The sequence below is a fragment of the Ptychodera flava genome, chromosome 2, assembly GCF_041260155.1.
Source record: "Ptychodera flava strain L36383 chromosome 2, AS_Pfla_20210202, whole genome shotgun sequence".
NCBI classification, from domain to species: domain Eukaryota; kingdom Metazoa; phylum Hemichordata; class Enteropneusta; family Ptychoderidae; genus Ptychodera; species Ptychodera flava.
In genome coordinates this window covers 41933643-41943243 of record NC_091929.1, presented here as the reverse complement: position 1 = coordinate 41943243, position 9601 = coordinate 41933643, and the positions used below count along the sequence as shown (strand labels likewise).

Here is a 9601-nt window from a genome sequence, read left to right as displayed (position 1 = left end):
TTGAATATAGAGTACAATGAAGTAAAAAAAAAGAAAAACCATAAACGGGAACTGAAAAAAGATAAAATGCATGCAAAATGACAATACTTAAAATACCACAAAGAAATACAGAATACGACAAAATGGAAAATAACTCGATAAAAGTAAACCCACAGAGGGATCAACAAAAGTCAACTTAAAATATCATGGTCAGATAAATATGTCATAGCTAAGTCATTAAAATGTAAAGCAGCTATTGAAAGTCCTTGAAAGTACAGATGCATGATATCTAAACGGATAGCAATGGCGTTGGAAATTTGGTATTTATTTCTACTGTTACAGTGATGAACACATGAATTTTTGACAAGGTTTGATGAATATATCTAGACTTACGTAACACTTTGGGTAGGCCATTATTTCCGGACATATCTGTTTGTAACTTGGATTTTCATCGTATCCTTCCTCACAGTCATCCGGCACACCGCCAATGCTACGGCAAGTGTAGCAGTTCAAACCCTCCACGTGGATCGCATTGACACTGAAAGCTTTAGGAATCAAAGCACAGAGTCACGATCCATCGATAGTTGCAAAGAAACAAGTACATTCATTTACCATAAATTTAAAAAATGCGATATTTGTGCCAAATCAAATATAAAATCTGAGGTGGCAAACTGTTCAAATCTATTGCCATCATTCGATTTATTTGCTATAATACGAAAAATATCCGAAATGCGTATTGTAGAGTGTAATTTTGCACAGCGGAGTATACCAACAACCAACACCATCGTCCTCGCCACCGAGAAGATCACCTCAATTACATACCCGAAATATTATTCTCAAATAAATGCATTTGTGTATGAACGAGCATCGCTTGCATGGACTGATAGTGATGTTTTATCGATTGAGAGTAATGATTGGCCTAAAATTGCGCCGTATAAATACATGTCACAGTCGATGTTTGTAGTCCCTCTCTCTCTCTCTCTCTCTCTCTCTCTGGCATAGCTACAACAGCAACTACTCAACTCAAAAAAGCAACTATTACCAACCTAAACAGAGGATTATAGCCTTCAGCATCTCTTCATCACCTATCGACATCAAACAAGTAAACAAGAAATCAGTTTGAACACACATTTACAGGACAAAATAAAATTTTAATTTAATAAGAAACTCAGGAATATGTTAGGCCTATACAGGTGTTGTCATTAACCACTTATTATTCTGATTCGTTGTAATTTTTTTCAGAAACACAGTATGATTTCGTTATCAATATAAAAAGGTCTTTTCAATAAACATAAGGGTTCATAGCGAAAGACTGAGTTAATGTGATATTAGCATACATGTAATGTGTAAAAACATGAACGAGCAGGCTGGAATGTTTGAGGAACGGCGCTGGATAGACTACATAAATCACATGCATGTTAGCGTTTCACATAACATTGATTGTCAACTTGTTAAATTATTCTCGTGTCAATGCAAGCTTTTGGCTCATTTTGGCTTTCTTTTTGAATAATTCGTCAATCTAGTTGTGTTTATATTATCAATAACAGCAATGGCAGGCCTTTGATTTCAAGTGTTATGGCGCCTCTGCGTACAGTCCCTGTCTACTGGAAGGTCAAAGGTAAAATTTCCAATGTCCTGAAAGATGATGTCGTTAAATTCAGAGACAAAGAGATATGGCTTGTGAAATTCTTACTACCCATACCTTTACACATTATCTACAAAATTTTGTATAGTCTACTCACCTAGTGTGACAAAACTTTAAGAAACCATAAAATGTTGTTGGAACTGTGGTATCTGATACGAGCAGATGAGGAAGACCTTTCGTCTGATACTTTTATCGGGTTTGTCTGTTAATTTTTAATTTTGAAATACCGCCGACTTCCAAGGCAGCGATACAGCGACGGCATCAGTCTGTGTGGTAACCTTGCTTCCTCGTGAATGATTAAAAAAATTTAAAAATCCAGAACTTATCGTACGAGGCCGAAGAGAAGCTGCTTTTTAAACAGAAGAATTCAGTGTAGAATGAACCGTGCACTTCTAGGTTCACAAATGGCGGCCATCTTTGACCTTTGACATACGCCATAGCTACAATTTGCAGTGACATATCAGTGACGGTTGAAAACCTGCACAGTCAACACTCTGTACAGAATGGCGACCGCATCATGAAGTGAAAAATTAACAGATTTCGGTGACAAAATGTCAACCGCTGTTTACATTTTACCTAGTGATCTGCCTGACCCCAAATTGATGTGCTTCCAAACGGTGAAGACTATTGAACTCTTGTCGAATTACCAATCACGGCACAAATAACAACAATCCAAACAAATGATCCTGTTTATATCAAAAATTGGGTAATGAGTGAATCAGATAAAATTACTTGGTTGACATGTCTTCATGTAGGCAGCAGTTTCCTAAATGTAGTAAACAACAAGTGAAATAAATAATCAAAGACAGGATAATTACTCAGAGGAAATGATAGTCATGATCAATATTTGTAATGTCATTAACATTCACTCAAAGTGCATAAACTGTCAATTTGTCTGTAACCATGGGCACTAAGCTTAGGTCATGCAAATAACGCTACCGCTTTGTCATATCTCAAATCTGTATGAGAAAAATCTATGTCAATTTCTTAACTGGATTATATCATATTCTTTGCAACGGCAATGGTTCTTCTCCTATCCCCTTACAAAGCACAGGTGTATTTATCCCAAACACAGAAGTATTTATTCCATATAGGAGGCGTACATCTCTTTGTGAATCATGTGACTCCGCCGTCAAATGGAATCGACTTTCAACTCACATTTGACACTGTGTATTAACACTTTCAAACGTCAGTTGAACACTATCTTGTACGAGAAAACTTACATCCGGGACATATTATGAGATGCTTTTGAACGTCACAAATGGATTCAAGGGGCTACATTAATTTTTAGTATTATCCTATCCTGTCATGGCTTCAACTATTATAGACATTTATAGAATTCGTTTTTAATGAGTAAAGAGGATTCCATCAAGTGGCGATCTTTCATGATTGATTGGTATTTGGATAAAGGCTCGTCCATACACCTTACTGTACAGACAAATAAATAAAAACATGAAATTGGGGGTAGCTAAACAGCTGATTTCGAGAAATTGTAACAATTATAATTGGATACTTTTACACGTCAACACAGTTCGGAGTTTCTTTAAAAAAACAAAACATGGAGGGTGAAGTTGAAACTGTTCACAAATGCACCCCCGCTACTATTTGAAATTTCCCTCTCGCCAACTAGTGTTTCGTTCTCTCTTCGTTCCGCCACAAATTTCCTCTTAAATTGCCCTTTTCCCACTTCAAAAGCTCCCATCCTCTCCTCACAAAATGACAATGCCTCCCTTTTGGAGAATTTCCGAAAACAACCGACGCCAAATCCAAGGTACTCCCCACCCATCCTCACGCCCTACCTTTCCCTAACTGGTCCGCTAATCAAAAGGATGCCATTTCACCGTTTGCTGATGATGCTACGAAATTGCCAGCCCAGTCCGGCGTTACGCACGTGCAAGTGCGAAGGAACATAAAAGGCCTGCCCGCCGGTCACAAACCCCCTTACAAACACCTAATATTACCGAACAGTGCGATTTGTTGTCCTATCATTACATTCACGCGCAACGATTCATAACAGGTGGGTCAAATTAAAAACAACAACAGCAAAAACACCACTAGTATACTGTTTACGAAACATTAGTCAGGATATTTTAAACGGCAGATTTATTATTCAAATACCTTGCGGTGATAAACTCTAAATAAAAAATAAACTTTACACTTCTGTGTTTTAGTCAGACATAGTAAACACATAAAACCGAAGCCACCTTTTTCAAAAATAAAATGTAATGTATATACAACAGTCAAGTTGTGATAAATTTTTCTACGAATATTCACAAAATTATGTGTCAAAGTTTAAGAACAGGTGTGCCAATAATACGGGTACAGGTATAATAAAATATGATGTACAATAAAGAGGGTAATATAGAATGTAACAGTGGCAGCCAAAGGAATAAAATAAAGAAAAAATTAACAAAATATATAAAATACAAAATTGCATCAATATACACTTGGGTTCACCATGACGATAAAACAGTAGACTGAAAGGCACAAAATAGTTTGGAATGAAAGATTTTTCATGCCATAGTACAAATCGGTAGATTAGATTCGGTTACAAAGAAAGGAAAATCGTCCTGTTCAGGGGAAAGTGAATAGAGGCATCCTAATATGTCTGAACAACAAGGCAAAATGTTATAGGACTATTGTTAATATGCATTGAATGCATTTACATCAAAAAGGTGGTATGAAAGGATTGCTGTGTAATCTCATACCAGATAATATGTTAATGTACCAAGCTGTTTGTATGAAGCTATTCGCTTTGTTCAAATTTTAAAAATGCATTGTCATTCCATGATTCCATGCTTGTTTGAAGAGTTACAGATAGAAATACTATTTCTTTGCCTTTTTCTGTAGACATTATGACCTTTGACGACAAAGGCAAGCAGACTGCACAATGGTAGTAAAATGATGCATTTAAAGAAAAAAGCGAACGCCATCTTGACTTATTGAAAAATATTGTCATCGCACAGAGCAAAAAATGATCATTACCATTAAGATCAGTTTATGAATTCTGCATGATTTATGCAATAATTTGAAAGTCTGATTTAATTTTAAAATCTTGAGTCATTTTAGGACACTCAGTAGTTATTTTTTACTGTAGCAGATCATGATTAGTATCATATGTTGGCCGTTATTGGCATGTTGTCACACTGGACTCGGCGTTACATAATATACAAATAAGTTTTTGACTGGTCGGGTAAAAAACCTAATTTTACGATGCTGCTGTTTCAGCAAGTAAACACAGTACATGTACATACCATTCCGTTCGCCAAAAGTCCACTAAATAAACCAAAGAATTGATTCCTTTTAGATCTACGTTCATCATGAGAGCCCTAATTACAAATCAAGAAGGGCACATTGCCCTGAACGCAATTCTCAGAAAAGTGAACACACATTCTATCAATCCGCGAGTTGTATATCGGCGTAGGTTACGAAACCTATTTCTTTAAAACTTTGAAGTACTCATCGCTATTGCGCCACTTGCGGACAGACTGTCGCAGATTTACAATATGATGAAAGCCAACACGGATATTGCAGTGATGAAGACAGCTGACGGAAGTCTCATCTTGTTGCCATGGCTACTGGTGTTACAGAAATTTCCTTTGCAACACTGGTTACACTCCTTTACGTCTGAAGAAAAAAAAACAGAAAAAATGGTCAACACTTTTGCATATGATGGAAATTTGAAATCTGTAGAGAATTGTACATTTTATTTGTGAAAAAGAAGTAAATTTTTCCTGGTCAGAAATGTGAGTGAACCGATATATAGCTTTTTGAAGCTAGACGTGAAAAAAATCAGTAAATATTTGGTGGCACCGAGACCAGTCGCAATGCAAGTTCAGGTTTTTTTCTGTCTGGTTTGCTTGCCTGATATACAATATCCATCATACATGGGTACAAATACTGACAGGTTTGTTGGACCGGTGGAATCATAGTAAGAGCACGTGACATGTTGTGGTCATGACGTCTGAACTCTGGATTCGATGACGTCTGAAAGTGCGCCCTCTTTGTGTCACTTTTTTGACGTTTGAAAATACTCACGATAAATTCCTTTTCGTTCTTCATCGCAGTCATCTTCGCAATCATCTTCATCCATACATCCACGTTCAAATCTGACAATGGAACCGTCTTCAGACACGATGAACTCGACCTGTATTTTCAACGAAACATTACAATCTTTAGAGCTCAAAGTGGGTGTTTTAATTTCAATACTCGCCCATAAAGATATTATCCTCCCTTGAAAGTGAAAACGAACATGATTGCCTATTATCAACTCTTATTAGATTTTCATCCAATATGTCATGCAAATCGCCATGACAACGAAATATCGATAGTCGGGCACGAAAAACTTGTTTACATGCGAAGCGAAGGAATTCGAAGTTACGTAAAAAAGTTACTCTAAAAAGCGTGGAAACTTAAAGAGTCTTGTAGGATATTGTTTGCATATTGATAATTTATTTCAATTGTTACTTGTTTTAAAGTTCTGCACTTTTGACATTTTCCTTGCCAAGAAAAGGTCACTACTTAACTTAAACGAATTGCAATGACTTTGACGGCATGAGAAAAAAAAATTACAGTAAACATTACATCATCAGCACCACAAGTAATTAATAAACAACAACAACAACAACCACAACAACAACAACAACAACAAAAACTTACATAACATCTAGGGTCATCTATAAAGGCCGAGCATGTAGTCTTATAGTTTGGGTTGGTATCAAAACCAAACTGGCAGTCTGAGGGTTCTCCAAGTACTGACATACATTTGTAACAGTTCAGGGCGCTGACTGTGTAAAGACTTGATACTGGAAAGAGAACATATGGAACAAATTAACCCTTTGAGTGCTGTCAGTTTTCCCTCCAAAATTTTACTGCCACATTTTGACAATTTTATGAATTTTTCTGAGATATTTTGATAATTTTGGACCAAATGGACATCATATTTTGTTTGCTACAGTTTTTTTATCAAAACTTGGGCAAAATCTGAGGATAATTGACTAGGATATATATTTTGTAAAGGAAAGAAAAATTGGCGTTGGCGCTCAAAGAGTTTAAAGAGTTAAAACGCTCTATATCAATCATGAATAGAAATATTTCACAATTGCTAGATACAATTTAAGAAAGGAAAAAGTTCGAATAAAGTCGATTCTTTTGTCTGTTATCGGGTGATTTTAACGCAACCCGTTTGTTGTTTTATTTCGTTTACTCAGGTCATATTTAGCTGTATGATCAGTATATGCTGTTTAGCTTGACCAATCCGTTAAACATTAAAATACTTTTCAACATTGTGTTGGTCATGTCAGTGTGTAACGGCTTTAAGACACTGTTTGCGAGAAAAAAACAAAGCAAAAATCAAAACAAACAAATGAAAAAACAAACAATAAAAACGAATAAACCAAAGCGCATAAAAATAACCTAAGACAAGCTAAATAAAATATGTGTTCAGACGTGTGGTATGTGCGGCCGTATTGTAGGCACACCCTGTACTATGGCTGACTAATACATTTCAACAGGATGGCAGACGACAACACTGTGTTCTAAATACCAACGGAACAGAACGTACAAAACATGGCAGTGTTGTCAGAATGCATGACAAGCATATTGTTGTCAGCGTTTGTAGATTAATTAAGCAAACCCCAACAGTATTGTACCAGTCTGCGTCAGATATCTGCAATAATTCGGGTTAAACTTTAAGCTTATATTGTTAGATTGATAATTCCAGTGCTATATAGCAATGCTATGTTTCCTTACCTGCAACAAGTACTATGAACAACTTCATGGCTATTGTCCGTGATTTGGAGCTTTTTTATTTTTATAGCAAACTGAAAACAAGAAAGAAATGGAGGAAAATGAGATGCCGGGGATAAATTCTTCTCACTACAGATTCAATACTACCACTCTGAGCATGCGCAATCAAAGATAATGGAATTTAACAAGATAGTTTTGTTCACGTTCAATTTGAATGACCAGAAGAACACATCGCCGTCCCTTTACCATACAAACAAGGTAGAGCTACTGTTAACGAAAATATGCTTTAAAGTTATTAACTAGAAGGCCGAAATTCTCTATCAAACATTCTACGTATTCGGATAAGTAACTAATGTAAGGACCGTGGGCGGTCATGGTTCACATTCAAAGCTAAACATTCAAAATGTACGTTCTATTAAATCATTTCTTCAGTCAAGATTGTCGATGGATCTGCTTGACAAAAGAAAATGTATAACGCACGAACGATATCTGCACCAACCGCCGTTTCCCGCCAGTTTCAAAATGGCGGCACCGCGATCAGAAACAATATGCTTACCATTCGTAGGACGCATTAATGATATGGTTCTGAATTTCCTACCACTACATAAACGTAGTCGTAAATCATAGTGATACACCATATATCATAATGAATATGAGCTTAAGGAAAAAAGCCATCCGCAGATATTTTTATCGCCAGATATCCCAAAGAAATCATACTATATTCGTAAACGACAGGACAGGCTTTTGCAAATGATCACCCTTATTCCACAGCGAATTCGTTTGGGATCTCTTCCAGCTCTCGTCACCTCAATTATAACATATGGTATTTGTTCGCACGATCACACATACAATGCGATCATAAATTGAAGCTTACCTTGTTTGCCACAGTTCAATCCGCGGAGAGCAGTCTGTTTGTGTTCCGGGACTCTGGGATAAACTCTGTTCACTAGCAGACGATCAGATGAACCTGTGAAGATGTCTCACTGAAGAATGATCTTTTATCCAGGGCACTCCCTTACGCAGATAGATAACATCACTTATTAATCGTAATGGCGCAAAATGGAGGTTACACCGACAAAAAAGTCCAAGGGTCATACACCACGTCACCAAGTTGTCCTTATGACGAAATTTTACCATTTATGGTTTGAAAATTACACCACCCATACACCAACCTACAAAATTTGCTAAGTTTGAAAAACCAAAGGACCGAAAAGCGGCAATATCCTGTAAATGTCAGGTACTGAGCGTGAGTCGAGATAAATCATACTTCATCAAAATTGAAGTCGTCGATGACAGGAAACGACACAATGACACAGAAAAGATACACAAAGGCAAAATCGTTGACACCTATATCACAATCTTCAATGTAGCTACATTCAATTCTCTTCAAATATTCGACGAACGAGCATTGGACAACTGAGGTAGAAGCATAAACTCGGCTACACTTTGGACACGGTAATTACTAGATGTCTGCCATTGACCCTTTCTGTAACAGGCACACCTGGTCTCCGTTGCATATCAACTATAGTATGTTATCTTCATTCTATGATCCCTGACACCGTGTAAATAACAAATACATATGGGTCAAATGTTGGTCAAATATTAAAGCAGAATATAATACGCCTCACATTCAGACCCTCAAATATTTACAATTACATGTATTATACCTTTGATCTACCATTTTCGTGATCTCTTTTTGAAGCCCTTGGAGCTAAGTTTTCACCGTCTTATTTTTTGAAAATCAAAAATTGTATTTTTCCCTATAGAGTTAACACAGGGATGGCGGCCATTTTGAATTTCAAATATCTGTACATTAAAGGTAATTTGTTTCTTTAGTACCAAAATTTGCACGGTGACCCTCGATTTTTATTCTTAATTTTGGAGAGAATGGTTGAATGTTTTCGAGAGGAAAGTTTGAGCAAAAGTTGAAGTTTTTCACTTGCGAGCCGCATACTACTTTAACGACTGAATTATGTTCATCATACGAATAACTGTTACTTATAGGTCAAACTAAAGTACAACGTAGTCTATCCCTGAGGAAGGGGCGCACCTGCAGAAGACGAACTTCCGACAACGTCAGATCACAGAATCTCGATTTGCCCGAAGAGTTTTTACAGGTAAAAAACATAAAGACATATACAGAGACAGGCAGAACATATACAGAGACAGGCAGACAAACAGACAGAAAGACAGGCGGAGACAAAAAACAGAAATACATACAAAAGGTAG

The 9601-nt window shown here is 36.7% G+C and overlaps 2 protein-coding genes across 2 annotated transcripts in view; both read right to left on the bottom strand.

Annotated features, from left to right (window-relative positions):
* The window catches only part of LOC139121125 (uncharacterized), a 5886-nt gene extending 3979 nt beyond the window's left edge, over window positions 1–1907 (bottom strand). Inside the window, exons 1-3 of the mRNA XM_070685775.1 lie at window positions 1722–1907; window positions 1026–1064; window positions 373–524 (exon numbers count right to left, since the gene is read on the bottom strand). Of these exons, the coding sequence (XP_070541876.1) occupies window positions 373–524; window positions 1026–1053 (180 nt within the window). The 5' untranslated portion in view covers window positions 1054–1064; window positions 1722–1907. The remainder of the gene's footprint in view (window positions 1–372; window positions 525–1025; window positions 1065–1721) is intronic.
* Window positions 1908–3710: 1803 nt separating this feature from the next.
* LOC139121114 (uncharacterized) lies at window positions 3711–8949 on the bottom strand. Its single transcript, XM_070685764.1, has 5 exons — window positions 8247–8949; window positions 7376–7446; window positions 6284–6429; window positions 5663–5771; window positions 3711–5251 (listed from the first exon to the last, which is right to left on the bottom strand). The coding sequence occupies exons 2-5, from the start codon at window positions 7401–7403 to the stop codon at window positions 5124–5126; spliced, it is 411 nt and encodes a 136-aa protein (XP_070541865.1). The 5' UTR covers window positions 7404–7446; window positions 8247–8949; the 3' UTR covers window positions 3711–5123.
* Between the last annotated feature and the right edge of the window lie 652 nt (window positions 8950–9601).

Bases quoted from the DNA above. Each gene is read 5' to 3' on its own strand.
- LOC139121114 (XM_070685764.1), bottom strand. From the start codon at position 7,403: ATGAAGTTGTTCATAGTACTTGTTGCAG. The intron at 6,430-7,375 runs GTAAGGAAACAT...TTCTCTTTCCAG, and splicing joins GTTCATAGTACTTGTTGCAG to TATCAAGTCTTTACACAGTC. The intron at 5,772-6,283 runs GTAAGTTTTTGT...TTGAAAATACAG, and splicing joins TAGATGACCCTAGATGTTAT to GTCGAGTTCATCGTGTCTGA.